At 41.0% G+C, this 27823-nt stretch overlaps 1 protein-coding gene across 1 annotated transcript in view; it reads left to right on the plus strand.

Annotated features, from left to right (window-relative positions):
• The window catches only part of LOC115135333 (tyrosine-protein phosphatase non-receptor type 13-like), a 100176-nt gene that overhangs the window by 8873 nt on the left and 63480 nt on the right, over positions 1-27823 (plus strand). Inside the window, 9 exon segments of the mRNA XM_065023383.1 lie at positions 6831-6917; positions 16593-16668; positions 19496-19649; positions 20346-20417; positions 20577-20751; positions 21104-21239; positions 21359-21497; positions 26776-26928; positions 27370-27555. Coding sequence (XP_064879455.1) covers positions 6831-6917; positions 16593-16668; positions 19496-19649; positions 20346-20417; positions 20577-20751; positions 21104-21239; positions 21359-21497; positions 26776-26928; positions 27370-27555 — 1178 coding nt within the window.

Here is a 27823-nt window from a genome sequence, read left to right on the forward strand (position 1 = left end):
TGGAATTTTCCGTCAGTTTGGCAGTACTTCCAGCCAGCCTCACATCCACAGACTGTGTGTAACCATGCAAGCCCAGGACCTCCACATCCGGCTTATTCACCTGCGGGATAGTCTGAGAACGGCCGAATAATTTCTGCACAAACTGTCATAAACCGTCTCAGGGAAGCTCATCTGCATGCTCGTCGTCCTCATCAGGGTCTTGACCTGACTGCAGTTCAGCGTCGTAACCAACTTCAGTTGGCAAATTGTCCCCTTCAATGGCCACTGGCACAATGGGGAAGAGGTGTGCGCTTCATGGATGAATGCCAGTTTCAGCTATACCCGGGCAGATGGAGTCGTTTTGGTGAGCTGTTTGCTGATGTCAACAGAGTGCCCCATGGTAGTGTTGGGGTTATGGTATAGGCAGGCATAAGTTACGGACAGAGAACACAATTGCATTTTATTGACGGCAATTTGAATGCACAGAGCTACCGTGACAAGATCCTGAGGCCCATTGCCATGCCATTCATCCACTGCCATCACCTCATGTTTCAGCATGATAATGCACAGCCCCTGTACACAATTTCTGGTAGCTGAAAATGTCCCAGTACTTCCATGGCCTGCATACTCAGACATGTCACCCATTGAGCACGTTTGGGATGCTCTGGATTAGAGGTCGAACGATTATGATTTTTCAATGCCGATACCAATACCGATTTTTGGAGGACCAAAAAAAGCTGATACCGATTTAAAAGAGATATATATATATATACACACACACATACCGTTGTCGAACGTTTACATAGACCTTATCCAACTACATTTAAACTAAGTTTTTCACAATTCCTGACATTTAATCCGAGTAAAAATTCCCTGTTTTACGTCAGTTAGGATCACCACTTTATTTTAAGAATGTGAAATGTCAGAATAAGAGCAGAGAGAATGATATATTGCAGCTTTTATTTCTTTCATCACATTCCCAGTAGGTCAGAAGCTTACATGCACTCAATTAGTATTTGGTAGCATTGCCTTTAAATGGTTTAACTTGGGTAAAATGCATCGGGTAGCCTTCCACAAGCTTCCCACAATAAGTTGGGTGGATTTTGGCCCATTCCTTCTGACAGAGCTGGTGTAACTGAGTCGGGTTTGTAGGCCTCCTTGTTCGTGCACGCTTTTTCAGTTCTGACCAGACATTTTCTATAGGATGGAGTTCAGGGTTTTGTGATGGCCACTCCAATTCCTTGACGTTGTTGTCCTTAAGCCATTTTGCCACAACTTTGGAAGTATGCTTGGGGTCATTGTCCATTTGGAAGACCCATTTGCGACCAAGCTTTAACTTCATGACTGATGTCTTGAGATGTTGCTTCAATATATCCACAATTTTCCTTCTCATGAAGCCATCTATTTTGTGAAGTGCCCCAGTCCCTCTGGCAGTAAAGCACCCCCACAACATGATGCTGCCACCCCCGCATGCTTCACTGTTGGTATGGTGTTCTTCGGCTTGCAAGCCTCCACCTTTTTCCTCCAAACACAACAATGGTCATTATGGCCAAACAGTTCTATTTTTGTTCATCAGACCAGAGGACATTTCTCCAAAAAGTATGATCTTTGTCCCCATGTGCAGTTGCAAATCATAGTCAGGATTTTCATGGCGGTTTTGGAGCAGTGGCTTCTTCCTTGCTGAGCTGCCTTTCAGATTATGTCGATATAGGACTAGTTTTACTGTGGATATAGATACCTTTGTACCCGTTACCTCCAGCAACTTCACAAGGTCCTTTGCTGTTGTTCTGGGATTGATTTGTACTTTTCAACACAAGTACATTAATCTCTAGGAGACAGAACGCGTCTCCTTCCTGAGCAGTATGACGGCTGCGTGGTCTCATGGTGTATATACTTGCGTATACAGATGAACGTGGTACCTTCAGGCGTTTGCTCCCAAGGAGGAATCGGACTTGTGGAGGTCTACAATGTTTTTCTGAGGTCATGGCTGACTTCTTTTGATTTTCCCATCATGTCAAGCAAAGAGGGACTGAGATTGAAGGTAGGCCTTGAAATACATCCACAGGTACACCTCCAATTGACTCAAATGATGTCAACTAGCCTATCAGAAACTTCTAAAGCCATAATATCATTTTCTGGAATTTTCCAAGCTGTTTAAGGGCACAGTCAAATTAGTATATGTAAACTTCTGACCCACTGGAATTGTGATACAGTGAATGAAAGTGAAATTATCTGTCTGTAAACAATTGTTGGAAAAATTACTTGTGTCATGCACAAAGTAGATGTCCTAACCGACTTGCCAAAACTATAGTTTGTTAACAAGAAATGTGTGGAGTGGTTGAAAAACAAGTTTTAATGACTCCAACCTTAGTGTATGTAAACTTCCAACTTCAACTGTACATTCTATACATTGTCAAGCTAAGGTTTTCTAGCTATAATATTTAGCTATCTAGCTTTTCAAACATTTGCCTAGCTAGCATCACATTTAGGTGATAGAAAAGGGATCTTTGGTTTTAAAATTGGGGGGGTGTAAGGTCCTGTGAGGAGTCGTGACAGGGGGACATAAAATGGCAGGACCCCCACCAAGTTTGGGGGCATCTAAAGCTCATTACCTGCATTTCTACACAATATGATATGACCCATAGCACTTTTAGCCGTCTCTATTAAGAACAACATAAGGTAAGCAAAAATGCCCAGTTATCAAGCTAGGTAAGAGATCGTCACTAAATATGTGACTAATTTCAGGAAACTAGGCATATGTCTCACGCCATCGGGTAGCGCCATTTGAAATGCCTTCCGGAACATGTGAACTTTCATGTTTCTTAATAACAAACTTGTTTTCCATCTATAAATACAAATCCAATTGTTAAATTACAAGCCTAGTTGGTTTATCCACAGAAAAAGCCAGGAACCTTCCCACTAGCCATGATTGGCTGAGATAATGGTTGGGCTGGACATGCTGGGAGATGAGTTTGGAATGTTCTGCCATGTAGCATGCTTCTGTCTATAACGGGAGCTGTTCAGTATGTGTTGACAGTCCTTTCTACCGTGTCGTTTTTTGAAAGATTTCACTTTAGCCATCGAGAACAAAAGTTTTGCTCCTTTTCTCCACAACATTGATGCCCTGAATTTAGCAGGCTCTATTGACAGATCAGTTGGAAAAGTGACTTTCTACACATGCCATGGTCAGTGTGAACCGGAGTGACTTGACAACACTGGCCAAACAAGATGTAGCTACAAACAAAATGGAGTTAATTGGTTTCAGTCTGCCTTGAGGCGTTCATCCATGCGTTCATCCATGTATATGGGTAAGAGTCTAGCTACATTTTTACATTTTCACATTTAGTCATAAAGTATTTTTTAGTGTAAGCTTTAGTGTACAACACTTTTTCATGGATATGTCATGCAATAAAATGCAAATTAATTACTTAAAAATCATACAATGTGATTTTCTGGATGTTTGTTTAACCTCCAATCGAGCTTCAATGCCATACAACACTCCTTCCGTGGCCTCCAACTGCTCTTAAACGCTAGTAAAACCAAATGCATGCTTTTCAACCGATCGCTGCCTGCACCCGCTTGCCCGACTAGCATCACCACACTGGATGGTTCCGACCTTGAATATGTGGACACCTATAAGTACCTAGGTGTCTGGCTAGACTGCAAACTCTCCTTCCAGACCCATATCAAACATCTCCAATCGAAAATCAAATCAAGAGTCGGCTTTCTATTCCGCAACAAAGCCTCCTTCACTCACGCTGCCAAGCTTACCCTAGTAAAACTGACTATCCTACCGATCCTCGACTCCGGCGATGTCATCTACAAAATTGCTTCCAACACTCTTCTCAGTAAACTGGATGCAGTTTATCACAGTGCCATCCGTTTTGTCACTAAAGCACCTTATACTACCCACCACTGCGACTTGTATGCTCTAGTCGGCTGGCCCTCGCTACATATTCGTCGCCAGACCCACTGGCTCCAGGTCATCTGCAAGGCCATGCTAGGCAAAGCTCCGCCTTATCTCAGTTCACTGGTCACGATGGCAACACCCATCCGTAGCACGTGCTCCAGCAGGTGTATCTCATTGATCATCCCTAAAGCCAACACCTCATTCGGCCGCCTTTCGTTCCAGTACTCTGCTGCCTGTGACTGGAACGAATTGCAAAAATCGCTGAAGTTGGAGACTTTTATCTCCCTCACCAACTTCAAACATCAGCTATCGGAGCAGCTAACCGATCGCTGCAGCTGTACATAATCTATTGGTAAATAGCCCACCCATTTTCACCTACCTCATCCCCACAGTTTTTATTTATTTACTTTTCTGCTCTTTTGCACACCAATATCTCTACCTGTACATGACCATCTGATCATTTATCACTCCAGTGTTAATCTGCAATATTGTAATTATTCGCCTACCTCCTCATGCCTTTTGCACACATTGTATATAGACTCCCCTTTTTTCTCTACTGTGTTATTGACTTGTTAATTGTTTACTCCATGTGTAACTCTGTGTTGTCTGTTCACACTGCTATGCTTTATCTTGGCCAGGTCGCAGTTGCAAATGAGAACCTGTTCTCAACTAGCCTACCTGGTTAAATAAAGGTTAAATAAAAAAATTAAAAAATAAAAAATTCCGTCTCTCACAGTTGAAGTGTACCTATGATAAAAATGACAGACCTCTACATGCTTTGTAAGTAGGGAAATACTTGTTCTCCCTACTGTATGTGACCACTGCGTTGAAAACAACCAGCTTTTTCTCTAATCTATTGATGATCAGATACTTCAGTTGTAACTGTGGCTCTGTAGCGCTCATGTTTTACAGTTGATAAACAACTTTTCCACTTTTTCAAACATGAACTCTTTCAAATTTTTACATTAGCCTATAAAAATCAAAAGGTGTTGCTGCATGGGCTCATTCCTTGTCTTGCTGTCAATTACACAGGCTGTGTGACCAATATCTTGGTCGACTCATGTTGGCATCTCTGTGCATCAGTGATGGGTTATGCTAAATAAATACAACATAATACAGTGCATTCCGAAAGTATTCAGACCCCTTGACTTTTCCCCCAAAAACGTATGTTAGTTTTATTCTAAAATGTATTAAATCGTTTTCCCCCCTCAATCTACACACAATACCCCATAATGACAATGCAAAAACAGGATTTTTGAATATTTTGCAAATGAAAAACTTAAATCACATTTACATAAGTATTCAGACCCTTTACTCAGTACTTACCGCCTCGAGTCTTCTTGGGTATGACGCTACAAGCTTGGCACACCTGTATTTGAGGAGTTTCTCCCATTTATTTTCTACAGATCTTCTCAAGCTCTGTCAGGTTGGATGGGGAGCATTGCTGCACAGCTATTTTCATTCAGATCTCTCCAGCGATGTTAGATCGGGTTCAAGTCCAGGCTCTGGGTAGGCCACTCAAAGACAAAGACTCCTCCCCAGTCTGAGGTCCTGTGCGCTCTGGAGCTGGTTTCCATCAAGGATCCCTCTGTACTTTGCTCCATTCATCTCCTCCCAGTCCCTGCCAATGAAAAACATCCCCACAGCATGATGCTGCCACCACCATGCTTCACTGTAGAGATGGTGCCAGGTTTCCACCAGGTGTGACGCTTTGCATTCAGGCCAAAGAGTTCAATCTTGGTTGCATCAGACCAGAGAATCTTGTTTCTTGGTCTGAGAGTCCTTTAGGTGCCTTTTGGTAAACTCCAAGCGGGCTTTCATGTGCCTTTTACTGAGGAGTGGTTTCAGTTTGACCACTACCATAAATGCCTGATTGGTGAAGTTCTGCAGATGGTTGTTCTTCTGGAAGGTCCTCCCATCACCACAGAGTTATCCTGGAGCTCTGTCCGAGTGACCATCAGGTTCTTAGTCACCTCCCTGACCAAGGCCCTTCTCCCCCGATTGCTCAGTTTGGCTGGGTGGCCAGCTCTAGGGAAAGGTTTGGTGGATCCAAACTTTTTCCATTTAAGAATGATGGAGGCCCCTGTGTTTATGGGACCTTCAATGCTGCAGACATTTTTTTGGTACCCTTCCCCAGATCTGTGCCTTGACACAATCCTGTTTCGGCGCTAACGGACAATTCCTTCAACCTCATGGCTTGGTTTTTGCCTCATGGCTTGGTTTTTGCGCTGACATGCACTGTCAACCGTGGGACCTTTATATAGACAGGTGTGTGCATTTTCAAATCATGTCCAATCAATTGAATTTACCACTGGAGGACCCTAATCAAATTGTAAAAACAGCTCAAGGATGATCAATGGAAACAGGATGAACCGGAGCTCAATTTCGAGTCTCATAGCAAATGGTCTGAATAATTATGTAATTAAGGTATGTTTTTTATATTTAGTTTATCAATTTGCAAAAAAATTGAAACTCGTTTTTGCTTCGTCATTATGGGGTATTGTTTGTTGCTGATGAGGAAAACAATGTATTTAATACATTTTAGAATAAGGCTGTAACATAACAAAATGTGGAAAAAGTCTAGGAGCCTGAACGCTTTCCCGGATGCACTTGTATGGCGAATTAAAAGAACAGTGGCGAAGGAAACTAAAAAATCCTGGGCAGAGCATGCTCTGAGCACTTGGCAGAGCGGGACTGGAGCGAGAGAGAAAGCAGACGTGCCAATATTTTTTCAATCCGCTCCACGCTCCAGCCAAATTGTGCTCCTCTCCAGCTCCACTACTCCACTCACATCCTCTGATTCACATGGCACCAACGGAAACCCTTGTTTTTGTCTTCTGTTGCAAAACCTTTTGCTATGTATTAATGAACTGTCTTCATCTGGTGTTCTACCTGGTTTCACCTGGTATTTTGCTTGGTATTTCACCTGGTGTTGTACCAGGTAAGCGTGATCGGTATCCTGACTACAGTGAGGGCAGCGCGGCTGGAGCGGAGAGCAGACGGTACTCTAACGACTCCACCAAGTCAGGTAAAATGCATGTGTTAAATGTTGAATCATGTTTGGTTGGAACAAAATCGTTTTTTGTAGCACTTTAGTTTACAGTGTTGAAATAACAGGATATGGTCCGGAAAGTAACAGTAAACAGGGAAATAAGATGGCAACATCCAGGTAAGAATGCAGGAATAACCCATAAAGTTAGTATGTAGCTGCTAAATACTGATAAAGTGTGATGTATTTTCCTTATGCAGAAAATGTGTTACTGAAAACTATCAATAAGAGGCTAATAAGCAGAAGTAGAGGCCATTTATCCTCTTCTTACCAGCACCGTCCAAACGTATTAATGTACTTGAAACGATTACGAGGCGCATTCGTGTACCGATAGGATGCATAGGGTGTGTGAGTAGCTCCGGTTTGTACCTACAAAACTGTGGTTTATATGTAGAAACTAGACAAAAGTAAAAAATCAAGCCTCTAAACGTGACCAATCAATATATCCCGAAGCAACTGGGAGAGTGTGAGCGATTAGTTTTGTACAGCAGTGAAGCAAACAGTTGGTAAAACACCTCAGCCGAACGAATCTAACAGAACATGGCCTCCTTCAAAAGAAAAGGAAAAGACAAAGGGCAACTTCGCCCTTTTCCTTGTGGAAACTTTTCCACTCGAAGGCCTACAAACATTAAGCGTAATGGAGACCTCCACGGACAGAGTGGAGCCCCCTGCACTGAGAAGACGGAGTGGGAAGAAGCGATCCACGCCGGCTACATACAGTGATACTTAAGACGTGCTTATCGTACATTGCGACAGTATTATTGTCCCCTCCCCTCCCCAAACACAATCTATAATCTACTTTCCCCAAGTAACTGTTCATCTCTGTGACGCAATGATGGAAGTAGCCGATGCCAACAGGCTACATGGACACTGATAAGAAAATTAAAAGGGGGAAATATAGCATGACATAGACTGATCAGGGGAAAGCTATGATCCCTTATTGATTTCACCTGTTAAATCCACTTCAATCAGTGTAGATGAGGGTGCGGAGACAGGTTAAATAAGTCTTGAGGCAATTGAGACTTAGATTGTGTATGTTTGCCATTCAGAGGGTGAATGGGCAAGATAAAAGATTTAAGTGCCTTTGAACAGGATATGGTAGTAGGTGCCAGGCGCACCGGTTTAAACAGGGTATGGTAGTAGGTGCCAGGCGCACCGGTTTGTCAAGAAGGACTGCAACTCCGCTGGAATTCTCACGCTCAAAAGTTCCCCATGTGTATTAAGAATGGTCCACCACCCAAAGGACATCCAGCTAACTTGAAACAACCGTAGGAAGCGTTGGAGTCAACATGGGCCAGCATCCCTGTGGAACGCTTTCGACACCTTGTAGAGTCTGGCTGTTCTGAGGGCATGTCAATAGGTGTTCCTAATGTTTGGTATGCTCAGTGCATGGCAATAACTGTTCTATGGATGGGTGTGTTTGTGCGCCCATGTGCGTGCCTGCTCGTGTATATGAATGGATGTGTGAGGGAGGGTGAATATGTATAGGAAGGCAGGAGAGACTGGGTGTGTGGATGCATAAGGTATATATGTTGTCTGTGAATTAATGAGAATGGACAGGTAAGTGGATGTATGCATGCGTGTAAATGTTTCTGAGAAGAGGGGAGGGTGGAAAAAGAGGTGAGGTTGGGACAGGCTTGGCTTGGGTGGGGGTGTGTAAAGGGGGGGGGGGGCAAGCTTGGCTTGGGAAAGATGGAAGGATTTATCTATACTACAATGTAGTTTTATTTATTTTGCAAACCTGCTGTAAAATTAATAAGTTCTGGCCAAATTAGGACAGGTTGTCAAGCCATTCCTTGTGTGTCGTTATAGCTCAAATCCAATGGTGGTTATTGGTGAGAGTGGCGATGGGCTTTATGCCAGGGATCGGTGGGGCAGGGAGCTGGTTGGGTATCAGACACTTCCGTGAAGTATGTGTGGTGCCTCCACTCATTTCACTTTGTTTTTTCGGTGGACACACTCTCCCTAAGTAGACCCCCACCAGCCACTATACTTTAATTTAATCCACAAAGTATTATAAACTGACCGCACTAGTTAAGTGGCAGTCTTTCATGTATTTACAATGACATAATCCACAAAATGTTGGTACATTAGGAGAGGAGTTGGCGCTTAAAAGCCCTAAAAAGGAAAAGTGTCTCAAAGTACAAACTAGTACTTGATTTATGTTTTTTGTGTGTTCTTTGTTAAATGTTTGCTCAGCCTACATGTTCACGCATTCTATACAGTACCAGTTAAAGGTTTGGACATACCTACTCATTCAAGGGTTTTTCTTTATTTTTACAAAAAAAAATTACATTGTACAATAATAGTGAGGACATCAAAACTAAGACATGGTGATTGGAACTAATAAGCTCAAATTTGGACTCATCAGACCAAGGACAGATTTCCACCAGTATAATGTCCATTGCCTGTGTTTCTTGGCCCAAGCGAGTCTTCTTCTTATTGGTGTCCTTTAGTAGTGGTTTCTTTGCAGCAATTTGACCATGAAGACCTGATTCACACAGTCCCCTCTGAACAGTTGATGTTGAGATGTGTCTGTTACTTGAACTCTGTCAAGCATTTATTTGGGCTACAATTTCTGAGGCTGGTAACTCTAATAAACTAATCCACTGCAGCAGAGGTAACTCTGGGTCTTCCTTTCCTGTGGCGGTCCTGATGGGAGTCAGTTTCATCATAGCGCTTGATGATGTTTGCGACTGCAGCTGAAGAAATGTTCAAAGTTCTTGAAATGTTCCGTATTGACTGACCTTCATGTTTTAAAGTAATGATGGACTGTCGTTTTATATTTGATTATTTGAGCTGTTCTTGCCATAATCTGGACTTGGTCTTTTACCAAATAGGGCTATCTTCTGTATACCACCTCTACCTTGTCACAACACAACTGATTGGCTCAAATGCACACATTAACTTTTAACAAGGCACATCTGTTAATTGAAATGCATTCCAGGTGACTACTTCATGAATCTGGTTGAGAGAATGCCAAGAGTGTGCAAAGCTGTCATCAAGGCAAAGGGTGGCTACTTTGAAGAATCTCAAATATAAAATATGTTTTGATTTGTTTAACACTTTGTTGGTTACTACATGATTCCATGTGTTATTTCATAGTTTTAATGTCTTCACTATTATTCTACAATGTAGAAAATAGTAAAAATAAAGAAAAACCCTTGAATGAGTAGGTGTGTCCAAACTTTCGACTGGTATTATTTGAATTAAACCAAAAATACTGCAGTACGGGAGCAGCTCATTTTAAAGACACAAGATGCAACACCGATCAATCCAAACTCATCTCTCGGCATGTCCAGCCTACTCATTATCTCAGCCAATCATGGCTAGCAGGAAGGTTGCTGACTTTTTTTGCTGTGGCTAAACCAACTAGGCTCGTAATTTAACAATTTTATTTGTATTTACAGATGACAAAGAAGTTTGATATTAAGGCACATGAAAGTTCAGATGTTCGAGAAGGCATTTCTGGCAAAAAACAAATTTTGATTAAAAAATATATATTTTTACTTTCAAAATGAATCTCCTGTGAAGTCGTAACTTGCGACATACACCTAGTTTCCTGAATCGGGTCACATTTATGTAGTGATAAAATAAATGGTACAAGTATGTTGGTAATTCATGTCATGTCCGACTACGGCTTGTCATGCGCTAGCTAACAGCAACAAACCCAGATGAGCTAAATGAAAACTTCCAGTAGAGATCAGCTACTCATTAGCTAGCTAACGTTAGCTATATTATAGCTCTAATGCATAATGTTTACTGTTAATGTTTTGGAATAAGATATATTTGATTGTACAGTTGTAGTCGGAGGTTTACATACACTTAGGTTGGAGTCATTAAAACTCATTTTTCAACCACTCCACAAATGTATTGTTAACGAACTATAGTTTTAGGACATCTACTTTGTGCATGACACTTTTTCCAACAATTGTTATTTTTCCAACAATTGTTTACAGACAGATTATTTCACTTATAATTCACTGTATCACAATTCCAATGAGTCAGAAGTTTACATACACTAAGTAGACTGTGCCTTTAAACAACTTGGAAAATTCCAGAAAATGATATCATGGCTTTAGAAGCTTGTGAAGGCTGATAGGCATCATTTAAATCAATTGGAGGTGTACATGTGGATATATTTCAAGGCCTACCTTCAAACTAAAAGCGTCTTTGCTTGACATCATGGGAAAATCAAAGAAAATCAGCCAAGACCTTGGAAAGATAATTGTAGACCTCCACAAGTCTGGTTCATCCTTGGGAGCAATTTCCAAATGCCTGAAGGTACCACATGTATCTGTGCAAACAATAGTACGCAAGTTTAAACACCATGGGACCACACAGCCATCATACGGCTCAGGAAGGAGACGCGTTCTGTCTCCTAGAGATGAACGTACTTTGGTGCAAAAAGTGCAAATCAATCCCAGAACAACAGCAAAGGACCTTGTGAAGATGCTGGAGGAAACAGGTACAAAAGTATCTATATCCACAGTAAAACGAGTCCTATATTGACATAACCTGAAAGGCCACTTAGCAAGGAAGAAGCCACTGCTTCAAAACCGCCATAAAAAGCCAGACTACGGTTTGCAACTGCACATGGGGACAAAGATCGTACTTTTTGGAGAAATGTCCTCTGGTCTGATGAAACAAAAATAGAACTGTTTAGCCTTAATGACCATTGTTATGTTTGGAGGGAAAAGGGGGAGGCTTACAAGCCGAAGAACACCATCCCAACCGTGAATCATGGGGTGGCAGCATCATGTTCGTGGGGTGCTTTGCTGCAGGAGGGACTGGTGTACATAACAAAATAGACGGCATCATGAGAAGGACAATTATGGGGATATATTGAAGCAACATCTGGTCGCAAATGGGTCTTCCAAATGGACAATGACCCCAAGCATACCTCCAAAGTTGTGGCAAAAAAGTAAAGGTATTGGAGTGGCCTTGACAAAGCTCTGACCTCAATCCTATAGAACATTTGTGGGCAGAATTGAAAAACCGTGTGCAGGTATTGGAGTGGCCTTGACAAAGCTCTGACCTCAATCCTATAGAACATTTGTGGGCAGAATTGAAAAATCGTGTGCGAGCAAGGAGGCCTTACAAACCTGACTCAGTTACACCAGCTATGTCAGGAGGAATGGGCCAATATTCACCCAACTTATTGTGGGAAGCTTGTGGAAGGCTACCCGGAACGTTAGACCCAAGTTAAACAATTTAAAGGCAATGCTACCAAATACTAATTGAGTGTATGTAAACTTCTGACCTATTGCAAATGTGATGAAAGGAATAAAAGCTGAAATAAATAATTCTCTCTACTATTATTCTGACATTTCACATTCTTAAAATTAAGTGGTGATCCTAACTGACGTAAGACAGGGAATTTTTTTCCATTTCAGGAATTGTGAAAAACTGAGTTTAAATGTATTTGGCTAAGGTGTATGTAAACTTCCGACTTCAATTGTATGTAATGTGTACAATAACTATGTATTCATACTTTGACTCTTCTATATACATCGGATGTCCACCGCCCTCATATGACATCTGCTAAACTGTTTTATCTGGTTTTTCAATGACAGACGGAACTTTGATTCTTTGATCTTTGATTCTATACAACAAAGGCCAACAAAATCCAGTTCATTACATAGATGAAGGTTATTGAACATTTAAAGAGATTGTCAGCAGATGTGGTTTTTCTGCAAGAGTTACTTCAGAAAAGCAGAAATGTAATATTTAAGGAGGAGCTCGGTTGGAGAGGCCTATGATGCCACCTACTGTAGTAACTGTAGAGGTGTAGGCAGTCTGATAAACAATACACCCTTTTCCCTTATGTCCCAGCACACAGACGAAGAAGGACGTTTTCTAAATGTTTATTGTACCTTAACATGGTGAGAAATACACATTGATTTCATTGTATATCCCCCCATCCTCTAGTGTTTTTAGATATAATTCAAGCTATATAAGATCAAACACAGACTGGAACTAATATTTTAGCAGGTGACCTAAATCACACATTCAGCAAGTTAGACAGACATAGCAATAAAAAAAGGCAAATTCAAGGAGCCTCCAAAGAGGCTGAAAAATGTAATCTCTACAAATATTTTACAGGACACCTAGAGATTGACTTTTTCCAACTACAAAAGACTGCTCCTTTTTTCTCAAAGTAAGAAAAGCTCTTTAAAATGGAGTACATTTTTTTTGATCTCCAACAATATACTGGGTTAAAAAATATATCATATCATTTGGGCATCCGAGCAATGTTGAGGGAATTTTGTGTCCGAAAAGGATACCCAGTATGAATTTAAGATATACAAAACCTTGCAGAAAGCCTATCCAACTGCCAAGACCTCAAAAGAACTGATATTGGCACAAAATGGAGGGATTATTGGAACATAGGTAATGAATATTATACAGGAGTCAAAATGCACAAATTCTATAGCACAAGGCAGAGTAATGTCTTAAGATAACAGGACTCAATGATTCATGCTTTCTGTGATTGCTATTAAGTTCAAAAGTTATGGGCGGAATTAGAAAGTTTGCTTTCAGAAGTTTTACTGTATAAATGTACTTTTAATCCGTCTACTTGCATCTTTCAAGACTTGTCAAATGAGGGTGCGGTGAGACACCCAATGGGTTGGTCTGTACTTTTTCTCGTCAATCATTTTGAAAAAACATTTGCTTATTAAAAACTAGAAATCAATTGACCCTCCATCATTAAGACTGTGGATGAATCAAATGCATTATTATTTAAATATATTTTTAAAAAAAAGGGCTACAGAGAGAAAAAGAATAGTGCAACTGGATGTCATTTGGCATAGAGAAGTGGTCACCAACCGTTCCTGAGTCAAGATCACTTTCTGAGTCAAAATGCTTATGATTATTTTTATACATGACTTAAAAAAGACAAGTTGTTTGCAACATTAACCAATTAAATCCAGTTCTGTAGCAATGAGGTTTGTGCAGTAGGCTATAGGCACAAGAAATTATCACTTCAGAATGGCTGTGCTTAAATTAGCCTGCCAATGTTGTTCTTCCCAGAACATTCTGAAAGTATATTTCAACATTTTAGGTATATGATCACACTGGTTATATATAGTTTGTAGTATTCCTCGTGAGGCACCTTTACTGGACTGATGGCCTGCAACTGATGGTCAGTCTAAGGGAAGGGAGCAGCGGTGAGATTGCCTCTCATGCAACTCACAGACCCTCCTCTCTCTCTCCCTCCTCTGAGAAAAAGGGACACAGTCTTCCAGCTGATGGCAAAACTTTCTACCTCATGCACCAATTCATGTTACCCCTATGACCAGAGAAAGTGAAATATTCCTCGATATTAAAAAAGGCACAAGCCGCTAATAATACCGAAAGTTTGACGAAACATTTTACTATACTCATTCGTAGCAGCTGCAGTTCTGGTTGTAGTGTGAGTGGAAGTAGGGAGAACGCACATTTTATGCATTATAAAAGTGTTGAACAAAGTGTTGACAGTGCTGAATAACAACTTAAACATGAATTCACTCATAAAAACAGCAGCTCTTTCCTGTATTCGCTGAATCTGTTTAGTCATGGTTTTAATCTCACATTAAGAACTTTGCTGTGCGTTCAAGGCTTATTTTTAGTCTATGGTGCGAGGAAACTGTGCAGACACGGTGATCTGAGCATTCTGATTGGCCAACAGTAGGCCTATATATAAGTGCACTTGATTTGCTCTTTGGGCCTGCCGAGTAGGCGGAGCATGAACTGGTTCAAATGGGAACACTCTGCCTTCCCGGCGCTAGGGCTTCTGAATCAAACGCACCTACCGCCAACAGCAAAAAATAAATAAAACATAGAAATGCAAAGCTTTATCGTTGGATTTTTTTTACAGAAATGTTTGTTGATCAACTAGGAATGCCTTGTCAACCAGTTGTAGATCACTGGCATAGTCTTACAACCATTAGAAATTGAATGGGTGGAAACATGTGGGTCTGAGCATGCGTTGTCTTTTGTCTATGTATGGTTTGTTATTGTTAGATTTTATTTTTATTAAAAAAATGGAAGAATGTACTTGGAACTTTTGTAGAAGCCCCAGAACCCCAGAACTCGTGCTGCACAACATTTCTATTGGCTATACAATTGCGTGAGAAAACATAGTTTTGATGGCCTGTATTAAAAAAGGGAAGGATCCCTCAGCTCTCTATAGGCTAGGCCTAATGTATTTATTTCTCAACCTTCCTAATATTAAGCACATTGCTTCCCTTTACAACAGGAGTAAAGCCTACCTGGCTGGTAGGAAAATGAACCATGGGAAAGGCGTGATTCATTCGCTACTTAAGTGCATAGATGACATGTATATTTTTTTCCCCTGCCCCTGTTTTGAGACTGGTGCATGATAGTGGTCCATTCTACATCAAAACCAATTTCACACACAAAGTGCATTCGGAAAGTATTCAGACCTCTTGACTTGTTCCACATTTTGTTACGTTACAACCTTATTTCTAAAATTGATTTTTTTTTAAATATCCTCATCAACCTACACACGATACCCCATAATGACAAAGTGAAAACAGGTTTGTAGAAATGTTTGCACAAAAAGAAAAGATTACCTTTATTGACATTAGTATTCAGACCCTTTACTCAGTACTTTGCGGAAGCACCTTTGGAAGCGATTACAGCCTTGAGACATCTTGGGTATGACGCTACAACCTTGGCACACCTGTATTTGGGGAGTTTCTCCCATTCTTCTCTGCAGATCCTCTCAAGCTTTGTCAGGTTGGATGGGGAGCGTTGCTGCACAGATATTTAGAGGTCTCCAGAGATGTTTGATCGGGTTCAATTCCAAGCTCTGGCTGGGCAACTCAAGAACATTCAGAGACTTGTCCCGAAGCCACTCCTCTGTTGTCTTGGCTGTGTGCTCAGGGTCATTGTCCTGTTGGAAGGTGAACCTTCGCCCCAGTCTGAGGTCCTGAGCACTCCAACATCTAGTGTGTTCCAACGTCTAGTGTAAAGCCTTCCCAGAATAGTGGAGGCTGTTCTAGCAGCAAAGGGGGAACCAACTCCATACTAATGGTTATAATTTTGGAATGGGATGTTCGATGAGCAGGAGTACTTTTGGTGATTGTAGTTTATCTCTAACAGGTTATTACTACATTCTTACCTGGTCGTTGCAGTGTTATTTACTGTTTACTATTACTTTCTGGATGTTAACGTTATTTCAGCACTGTAAACTAAAGCGCTATACAGTTTTGGTTTTTCATGTTTAGTGACTCATGGGAAAAAAAATATTTGTGTGACTTAATTCTGGATTTGCAGAGGAGTAGCTCGACAGCTCTGTTTTTCATGATATTTGTTAATACTGTACAAAAAAAATGAGATTTCCGTGTTTCATTTGTTGAAGAATGTTCTAGATGATCTTAAGCACTCCTAATGGTTCATTTGCTCTTTACAGTTAATGAGATAAATGTTGCTGTGGAATGTGGAAGCTGCTGACATGCATCCAGAGGGAAAGGTTCCTCTTCTTAGTGTAATATGTGTAAACTGTTGCTTGCAATAGGTATAACAGTATAATGTGTGGCATGTTTAAAATATTTAAGTATCTTTGAACTGAACAAATGTTTGTACTAGGCCTATTTATTCCTAAAGTATCTGTTCTATCAGTGTCGTTTGGTATTTGTGTTACAGAAAGTTTACTTCACAAACCCTGGAGACAGAAAGCCAGGAGCTCGCCCACCCCTGCATACCCACCGAACATAGACCGGTATATATACCTGGAAATGTTGCGTACATGGCTAACGAAGCAGATGAACATACACACACACACACACACACACACACACACACACAAACACACCTACCTGTGGGACTGACCTGTGTGTATCCTCAGACTTTAAACAACCAGATACAGTGCCTTGCGAAAGTATTCGGCCCCCTTGAACTTTGCGACCTTTTGCCACATTTCAGGCTTCAAACATAAAGATATAAAACTGTATTTTTTTGTGAAGAATCAACAACAAGTGGGACACAATCATGAAGTGGAACGACATTTATTGGATTTCAAACTTTTTTAACAAATCAAAAACTGAAAAATTGGGCGTGCAAAATTATTCAGCCCCCTTAAGTTAATACTTTGTAGCGCCACCTTTTGCTGCGATTACAGCTGTAAGTCGCTTGGGGTATGTCTCGATCAGTTTTGCACATCGAGAGACTGACATTTTTTCCCATTCCTCCTTGCAAAACAGCTTGAGCTCAGTGAGGTTGGATGGAGAGCATTTGTGAACAGCAGTTTTCAGTTCTTTCCACAGATTCTCGATTGGATTCAGGTCTGGACTTTGACTTGGCCATTCTAACACCTGGATATGTTTATTTTTGAACCATTCCATTGTAGATTTTGCTTTATGTTTTGGATCATTGTCTTGTTGGAAGACAAATCTCCGTCCCAGTCTCAGGTCTTTTGCAGACTCCATCAGGTTTTCTTCCAGAATGGTCCTGTATTTGGCTCCATCCATCTTCCCATCAATTTTAACCATCTTCCCTGTCCCTGCTGAAGAAAAGCAGGCCCAAACCATGATGCTGCCACCACCATGTTTGACAGTGGGGATGGTGTGTTCAGGGTGATGAGCTGAGTTGCTTTTACGCCAAACATAACGTTTTGCATTGTTGCCAAAAAGTTCAATTTTGGTTTCATCTGACCAGAGCACCTTCTTCCACATGTTTGGTGTGTCTCCCAGGTGGCTTGTGGCAAACTTTAAACGACACTTTTTATGGATATCTTTAAGAAATGGCTTTCTTCTTGCCACTCTTCCATAAAGGCCAGATTTGTGCAACATACGACTGATTGTTGTCCTATGGACAGAGTGTCCCACCTCAGCTGTAGATCTCTGCAGTTCATCCAGAGTGATCATGGGCCTCTTGGCTGCATCTCTGATCAGTCTTCTCCTTTTATGAGCTGAAAGTTTAGAGGGACGGCCAGGTCTTGGTAGATTTGCAGTGGTCTGATACTCCTTCCATTTCAATATTATCGCTTGCACAGTGCTCCTTGGGATGTTTAAAGCTTGGGAAATCTTTTTGTATCCAAATCCGGCTTTAAACTTCTTCACAGCAGTATCTCGGACCTGCCTGGTGTGTTCCTTGTTCTTCATGATGCTCTCTGCGCTTTTAACGGACCTCTGAGACTATCACAGTGCAGGTGCATTTATACGGAGACTTGATTACACACAGGTGGATTGTATTTATCATCATTAATCATTTAGGTCAACATTGGATCATTCAGAGATCCTCACTGAACTTCTGGAGAGAGTTTGCTGCACTGAAAGTAAAGGGGCTGAATATTTTGCACGCCCAATTTTTCAGTTTTTGATTTGTTAAAAAAGTTTGAAATATCCAATAAATGTTGTTCCACTTCATGATTGTGTCCCACTTGTTGTTGAATTTTCACAAAAAAATACAGTTTTATATCTTTATGTTTGAAGCCTGAAATGTGGCAAAAGGTCGCAAAGTTCAAGGGGGCCGAATACTTTCGCAAGGCACTGTAGACTCTGGGAAATATGCACGCCCTCATCCGTTACTGTATCCTACAGTCTTTGGAAAAAAAGTGCTATCTAGAACCTAAAAGGGTTCTTCTGCTGACTCCATTGGAGAAATGTTTGACGAACCCTTTTTGCTAAGATTATACATGAAAATGGACAAAAATGAATGATTTTATGTTGTCTACAACGAACTTGATAATGAGTAACTAATGCTGTAAAAGTCTTGGAAAATGTAACAAAAAAAAGTGTTTTGGAATAAGGCACAAGATTAAAGCCTGTTGTGAAGGAAATTTTACTTTGTGAAGAAACAGTCTTGAAAATATTAATCTTGTCTTTCCCTCGCACTTCATAAAATGCGCCACCGCTTTTCCTCGCAGATCCCCACTGGAAAGCTCCACAGGCAGAATCAAAGCAAGTAACGAGAAGAGAATCATAAAAGATGCATATGGGGCAAGAAGAGAGCCCCTGCTCGCAGCACCAAGTGGAGTTTCTTACACAGGGACACAAAGTCCATCTTAAATGAATCATTGTTTATTATCAGCGCGCTGGAGAGGTTCCAACCTGGAGAGGTTCCCGTTAGTCCCCTTATATACTGGTTACAGACACGTTAAATAGGCATAGTTCATAGGGCTGGTACTGGCATCTGTCTATCTTAACTTAACAAACATATTCTGGGTGTTCCACCAGATAGTCCTCAGGAGAAGGTCATGACTCCCCCCCCCTCTCCTCATATCCTCACCAGACTTAGGCAGAAACCAAGGATTGTTTATGACACCAAAGACCAGATTAACATTTCAAGACTGTTTCTTCACAAAGTAAAATTTCCTTCACACGCTCTTTCTGAACTTTCTATATATATCTCTCACTACTTGTTGTCTTTGACTCTGAGCAACAATGACACTGTCTGTGTGTCACTCATCTCCCCTGTCCTCTTCTGCACATTGTCCTTGTTTATTTCTCTCTCTCGCTCTCTCTTTCTCTCCTTCCCTCTCTGACTATCTCTCTTTCTTTGAATCTCTCCATCTTCTCCCTCCGATTCTTTCTCCCCTGTCCTTCAAGACTGCCACAGGGTCTCAGACACAGAGAAAGTAGTAGTAGCTGGCTGTGCCAGAGCCCCTACATTGGCGTCCCCTCAAAGGGCGCACCCCAATCCCCCAGCCCCTCCATCACTTTCAGCGACTCCTCAGCCAGCCTCACCCAGAGGAAAGCCAAGGTAAGTCTGTCTGTCCATCCGTACCTACAGCCATACCTACATCCATCCGTCTGTCCGTTTGTCTATGATCTATCTATGACACCCTGTGATGTTGGCTGAGACCCATGGAGTTATTTGCTGGGCTCTGGGGGTAATAATACACAAGAGCATGACTCTAAATCATAGATTCTATAGACTGTGTACTTCTTCTTATTCTCATAGTTTGTCCTATGGGGCATATGGCTCCTATACAGTTTAAGCTAGAATCCCAGTTTCTTAGATACTTTGATTGATTTGTATGTTGCTCAAAGTACATTCAAGGTTTTTTTACAGGAAAAATAGTTTTTCTTTCATAACTAGGATGTGTACATGCAGCAAAGTGTGTGTGGGGATGAAACGAAGATACAATAAACTAGGTTCAGTCAGCTTAGCCTTTGACGTCATGGCCCCAGTGAGATTGAGGTAGCTGTCACCTCCGATCCAGTTCTGGTTTATCAGTCTTGACTTCAGACTGCAGTGCTGCTGGAGCATAGTGACGGTCACAACCAGGGTTGGTGCATCCTACACACAGACTGGAGAGTGTACGGACGTGTGTTAGTGAGTGTGTGTGTGTGTCTGTGTGTTGTGGTGTTAGTATTGTTTCTGTGTGTAGCAATGTTATCATGGTGCGATTGTGTATCCGCATTGCTGTGTTTACATCGTGTTGTGTCTTGTCAGGCTCTTGGTCCCGAGTTTATCAGAATGGCTGACGAACCCCAGGTAGTTCTGGAGCTACCCGGATCCATAGTGGTAAGAACATTTACCACAATATTAATGATTTTTGTCCTTGAGTGTATCTTTTTTTTTTACCCTCCTTTCTGTTTGTGTGTATGTTTGTGTCTCCCTCTCCCTCTCTCTCTCTCTCTCTCTTTTTCTCTCACTCCTTCGTCATCCCTCTCTTCCCACCAGTCTAAGAAGGGCAGGTCTTGTTCGTCTCAGAGGGAGGTCATTGTGGTGTTGCCCAGTGGTCAGTCTGTATTGGTCAGATGTGACATGAAGTCCAGAGGGAGGGACGTGTTCGACATGGTGGTGGCTCACGCTAACCTGGTGGAGCACTTCTACTTCGGACTGGCCTACATCGACGGTAAGAAACTGACGACAGCTTTGTGTCTCATAAAGATACAGATGTAGGATCTTAATTTGATCACTCTTTTGTTGCTGAGAAGTTTGCAGGGCATGCAAACTTGTAGTGTATTTAAGGTTTAAAAAGGCATCTAAAGTTTGTCATTTCTACTTTAAAATGTCAGACTTGATTTTCCCTAACTAAAAATGTATCGACCCCTACAAAAAAAATGTAAATTCATTATAATCCACATAATAATTCACATTTCCTGTTGCGGCAGTATTATTTTCCTGCTGTAGCAAGCTGGCTCAAATTAAGATGCTACATCTGTAAAGTTGATTTTATAATGTCATATATATTTCCTTTCATTTAGATGATGAATATTTCTTCTTGGACCACGAGACGAAAATCTCTAAAGTTGCTCCTGACAGTTGGAAGAAAGTAGTGTCGACCTCTTTTCTTGTTTTTCTAAGGATCAAGTTTTTTGTTGATGATATCTCCTTCATATTGTGAGTCTGCAATACTTTTTTTATTTAAAGTATCTGGAGATTTGGTGTCATGAACTGTTAGTGAAATGCAGTTATCAGTTTTTTCGTTAAAGAAATGTACATTGTTGTGGTGTTCCAAGACACAGGGTGACGCTTCACCAGTACTACTTGCAGCTGCGGAAGGACATCCTAGAGGACAGGTTGTACTGCAACGAGGAGACAGGCATGTTCCTGGCAGCTCTCGCTCTACAGGCTGAGTTTGGGGACTACATGTCTGAGGTAAACTGAGTGAAGCACTGTCTCAGATATTTAATTTTTAAAATATTTTATTTGATGAAGTACATAATGGATTACGTTCTCCATAAAACCCTGAGAGATTGTATGGCTCTTAATCAGTCTTCCAGCCAGAGCAGTAGGTTTATGAGTAAGTAGTACATCTCACTGACAGACCTGCAACCTTGGTGTTAAATTATGTGGTAAAGGGTATTGATAGGATGAAGCACTAAGCTCTCCTCTAATGACTTATTGAAGGCTTTCGATACTGTTGACCACTCTTTATATATTCAAAGATTGACTGCAATTGGTATATTTCTTCAGGTGTCATGTAATTGGTTTGACAATTACTTGACACACGGGACACTGTTTTTTTCTGATGGTATTACGTCAGATTTCCTTGAATTTACGAAAGGTGTCCTACTAGGATACATTTAAGGTCCTGTACTTTTTACTGTCTTGTCATGCCCTGTCCTCAGTATTCTTTGTTTTCTTTATTGTTTTGGTTAGGTCAGGGTGTGACATGGGTGATGTATGTGTTTTTGTACTGTCTAGGGGTTTTGTAGGTTTATGGGGTTGTTCATCATCTAGGTGTTTATATATGTCTATGGTTGCCTAGATTGGTTCTCAATTAGAGGCAGGTGTTTATTATATTTAGGCAGCCATCTTCTTTGGGTATTTCGTGGGTTATTGTCTATGTCTATGTCTAGTTGCCTGTGTCGACACTAGTATTATTATAGCTTCACGTTCGGTTTGTTGTTTTTGTAGTTTGTTTAGCTTCCGTCTTTATTAAAATATATAAGATGTATTCATATCACGCTGCGCCTTGGTGTCCTCAAGACGACGATCGTGACATGTCTATATGAACTATATTGGTTTATCTACAGAAAATGTTAAAAATACACCTGTATGCAGATGACACTGTTGTGTATGCTATTGCCCTCGCGGGTTGAGCAGGTTCTTTCAGAGCTTCAATCTGCCTACATTGCTTTACAGAAAGCCTTTGTTGAACTGAATTTGATACATAATGCAGGTAAAATCAAGTAAAAATGTATCTGATGGTATATGCATATGTAAAATTCGATGGTTCCCTCATTGATCGTTTCCCCGCTTATAAATAGTAAATTGGGCTTATTTTATAGGATTAGGCCATGCCTTTCATTAAACGATAGAAAACAAATCAATCGGTCGACATTCATAGCCGTTATAGATTTTTGCAATATTGTCCTTATGAATGCCACTGTATGGAAGCCATTGGATGCAGTTTATCATAGTGCATTAAGCTTTATTACTGACAATAGGTTCGGTACACATCACTGCATTTTGTATCAGAAAGTAGGTTGGCCCCTCTTGTAGATCGATGCATTTCACTCTTTTTGTTTATAAAGCCCCGCTCCATAAACTTCTGCCGTACCTTACTTCATACGGATGTACAAGATACCAGACCGTCTCAGGGATGGCTAACTCTGGAGATCCCTTCGATCTCCACTGATTTAGGTAAATCTGCTTTTAGTTTATTTTGCACCTTTAGACCCAGTGAGTAAGGGGGCAGTTGAAATCGGTGAAGGGGCAACATTTTGTGTGGTTCTTCCATTGGAATTATATTGAATTCTGCTTATATCAAGCTATGCTAGGGTTAAATATTTTCCGGTATTTTACAAATGTTTCATCCCGAGAATACAGCACTTTTCTCCCGGGTAACCCGATATTTCCTGACAAAAACGGAAGTGTCATTCAAAAGCATTAAAAAGCATATAAATATGTCCAGCTTTTAATAGAGCTTTAATCAGCATGAAAATTGAAACCTGATGCTACCTGAGCCTGATGACCTATATATTAAATATGTTTTATGAGCCCTACATTAGTGACATTTAATGAGCCCAAACCCAAAAAAGGCCAAACGATTGTTCCATTATCTATATCGTATAGACTACTGCACATTACGCAGGACAGAAAAACATAAAAGCTCATAGATGTAGCTAGCTATATGTCCCCATTGGTAAAAAAAAAATAAATGAAACTAGCTCCAATGGGCTAATCTTTTTGAGTGTGAACTGTATTACTGTATTGTATTATACTGTATTATATGGAATTGCGCACGCTGGTCAAACCATGATAAAGCAGAAGAGAACATGAGATTCTGGTGGAGCACATGTGTCCTACAAAGTTACAAGTAGGCTATAGGCTTGCAAATTTGAAATATAGTAGGGCCTACTTGTATAGGCTAATTAGTAGGCTGACGCATATATACCTTTCATAATATTTCCCCTAATGTTATTAGCCTACCTCTTTCTTTCTATTGTTGCTTCATTCCGTCCTCGTTTTCAGCAGTTAAATGAAATACGTTTCGTTGTCCTTATCTTCATCATTCTAATGGCATCCTTGACTCGTTTAAGACTGGAATTAGATGCAGAAGGCTTTCACTTCTCTTCACGAAGATTGAATGGTTATTGGTCTGAATAAATAATTGCTATAGCCTACCGCCTTCGCACACTCACACACCTGTGAGTTCTGTTGGATCCTGTATTTAACATTCGGCAAAAACAGCTTGCTTTCCTCGTCGAATAGTCTATTGGTATGTGACATGCTAAAAAGAATGATGTCCAACAAGCTATTCTAGTCTACCTAAGGAGTGTTTTTTAAGGATAGGCCAGCGGAGCACAGGTGCTTGCGTAGTGCGCAAGAGATAAGTTAGAAGTTTATAATGCATAACCCATCATTAATTAGCTAAATATAAGGCTAATACTGCATTGAATGTATTGCCTGAAAGAGGCAGGTTAGGACATCTATCTATATATAGGGTATATATCAATCTATAATTGGATTATCTATTTTGGATGCAATTTGAATGGAGTTGATGGAGAGGGAGAAAGACTGCAAGAGATGATTTGTCTACATGTATTGTGAACTGCGCTCCATACTGAGACGGGCTGTCTGTCCCCACCCTGAGCATTGATTCATCATGCAGAGACCATAGAGAAGACAGATTTAGACACCGCATATAATTTAACAGTTCAACTTCACGCCATGCTGTTCATATAAATGATTTATTATAATTTATCGGTTCCTTGCAGTGATTATTCCCTGGAAAAGGGAGTGGTTTTGGGGGGTAAATCTTGGAAACCGGGTTCCCGTCATTCAACTCTGTTCAACAATAAACATAAAGTTAAAATGCAGAGACTCCGAGACCATTGAGTGCTTTTGAAGTGACGGGTTGGTGTGAAATCTGTAGCCCATCTCCACTTCGCTGTATCAACACAACGGAGCGCGCCCTACATCCTAAAGCAAGGCCGTTTTGGCAATGAACATAGGCTACAAGATACTATCGATAAGATAATTCACCTATTGCAAACCGCCTATGTGAATGCAGCCGTACACACAGCTGTCTTACCAAAATGATGCAAACTATATGCTGAAAGTAGTAGCCTAACAAAAATAAGGAATAGCAGTTTAGCTTAGAATACAGACGAATGCGAATGAATGAAAGCGAACAGAACAAAATAGCGGTAGGCCTACTAATATGCCTATAAGCAAAATATCAGATCAATAAAGGCATGACACAATCTATATTTAGGCTAGTAAACAAACACGGTAAACAAAAGGGGAACGCCTACGCCTACCCAAACAGCCTACAGCCTACTACAGTGAGATACAACTCAATCATCAAGTTTGCAGATGACACAACAGTAGTAAGCCTGATTACCAACAATGACGAGCCTACAGGGAGGAGGTGAGGGCTCTGGGAGTGTGGTGCCTGGAAAACAACCTCTCACTCAACGTCAACAAAACAAAGGAGATGATCGTGGACTTCAGGAAACAGCAGAGGGTACACCCCCTATCTACAGAGACGGGACCGCAGTGGAGAAGCTTCAAGTTCCTTGGCGTACACATCACTGACAAACTGAAATGGACCACCCACACAGACAGCATGGTGAAGAAGGCGCAAGAGAGCCTCTTCAACCTACAGATGCACAATTGAAAGCATCCTGTCGGGCTGTATCACCGCCTGGTACGGCAACTGCACCACCCACGTGCAAGGCTCTCCAGAGGGTAGTGCGGTCTGCCCAAGCCATTATTGGGGGGCAAACTACCTGCCCTCCAGGACACCTACAGCACCCGATGTCACAGGAAGCCGAAAAGATAATCAAGGACATCAACCACCCCAGCCACTGCCTGTTCACCCGCTATCATCCAGAAGGTGAGGTCAGTACAGGTGCAGCAAAGCTGGGACCGAGAGACTGTTAAACAGCCATCACTAGCACATTAAAGGCTGCTGCCTATAGGCATAGACTAGAAATCACTGTCCACTTTAAGGAATGAAACACTAGTCACTTTAGTTATGTGTATATACTGTATGCTATACTATTCTACGGTATCTTAGTCACTTAATAATGTTTACATGTCTTGCGTTACTCATCTCATATGGTATATACTGTATTCTATAATATTCTACCGTATCTTTGTGACTTAATGTTTACATATCTTGCATTACTCATCTCATATATATATAGTGTATTCTATACTATTCTACTGTATCTGAGTCCATTCCGATCATATGTATATAGTCTTAATTCATTGCTACTTAGATTTCTGTGTATTGGGTATATGTTGTGTAATTTGTTAGATATGACTTGTTAGGTATTACTGCACTGTCGGAGCTAGAAGCGCAAGCATTTCGCTACACCCGCAATAACATCTGCTAATCACCTGTATGTGACCGATTTGATACACACAAACACACACACACTCCGAGGCGCGCTCTGTCCGTGGTGCTGATAGAGCGCAGCGGAGATACAGATTTCACGCCAACCTGTCACTCAATCATTTTAACTTTTTAGTTAATTTTATATAGGGGCATAAAAACTGAGGTGGCACAAGTTTCAACTGAGGGGTCTATGCCCCCTGTTCCAGCCTCGCGGAACTGGGTCTGTGTACCTTACTTGTGGAATAATCTCCTAGGCTTTTCTAAAATTTAATTAATTGGTCTAGAGAGCAATTCAAAAGGCTGGTTGAGGACCTTTTTACTGGAGAATGTGTTTGTTTTTATGATTGTGTTTTGCTTTTCGTGTATTGATGTGAATAGTGATGTGTATATTGATGATAATACAGGGCTCATCTGTAAAAGAGACCTTTGTCTCCGCATGACAAAAATGAGCATTTCTTATTGGACAAGTCAAGGTAGTCCCTTCCTTGTTTCAGTGACTTTTCTTCCGTTTGGTACCTATGGAACACTACTACACTAGTGGCAGTACATGTCATTGACAGGCCTGTTATCTCTGTTCAGTTGTATGGCAGGAACTACTACCAGCTAGAGCAGTTTGTGTCTAAGAGGATGCTGGAGAAGATGGCTCTGCCCAATCTAAAGGAGGAGTTGCCACGGTTACATGCCAACAATGCCCAGATGCTGCCAGAGGAGGCAGAAACCGAGTACCTAAAAGTAGGCAAGAGGAGAGACAACACACATAAATATAGTATACAGTACTGTTTGCATGCATTTGCACACACACTCAGTAAATTTACTGAATTGAAATAACCACTTTTTTATAGAACTTTTATTTGACTTATAGGTGTCGAACATCTTCATTTTAACCTTGTTTAACCTTGTTTAACCTCTTTCAAACCTGGTTTAGCCCTGCAACATGAAAAAATGGCCCGCTCTCACACTTGATTATTACTTGCAATAAATTAAAGGCAATTCAAATCAAGCTTCTATTATTGCAAATCATAATCAAGTGAGTGCTGGCCCTTTTTTTAATTTGATCTATTTTGGTTTCAAGCACTCTGTTTACTTGTCTACACAATAATATTTTGAGTTGAGCACATTCTTCTCCTTTACTACGATCAACCTTGCAGCGTGCTTGTTCTATCTCCCCGTCAGATCGCCCAGCAGCTTCCAGAGTATGGGATGGTGTTCCATCGGGTAGGCCGGGAGAAGAAGCCGGTGGTGGGGGAGCTGGTGCTGGGAGTCTGTGCCACAGGAATCATCGTCTGTGAGCTGAAGAACCACCTCCGCACTGTCACACGGCGATTCCTCTGGAGGGAGACCGATACCATCTCCGCCAACGTGAGTACTACTGGAATACTAGGGTTGTACTACAACTACTATAGTACTTTACTAGTTCCACTGTAGACCAGATAGTAGTTTTTTACACAAGAAATAAGGGTTCGTTTCAGAGGGATTGGGTTCTACCAAGAATCTTTTTCATCAGAAGAACCATTTTTGGAAGACGAGGGTTCTTTGAAAAGTCAAAGGGTTCTACATAGAACCTTTATCATCCGAAGAACTGTTTTTTCATAATTTCATAATTAATAAACATGATTTAAAATAAAAT

The sequence above is a fragment of the Oncorhynchus nerka genome, linkage group LG10, assembly GCF_034236695.1.
Source record: "Oncorhynchus nerka isolate Pitt River linkage group LG10, Oner_Uvic_2.0, whole genome shotgun sequence".
NCBI lineage: Eukaryota > Metazoa > Chordata > Actinopteri > Salmoniformes > Salmonidae > Oncorhynchus > Oncorhynchus nerka.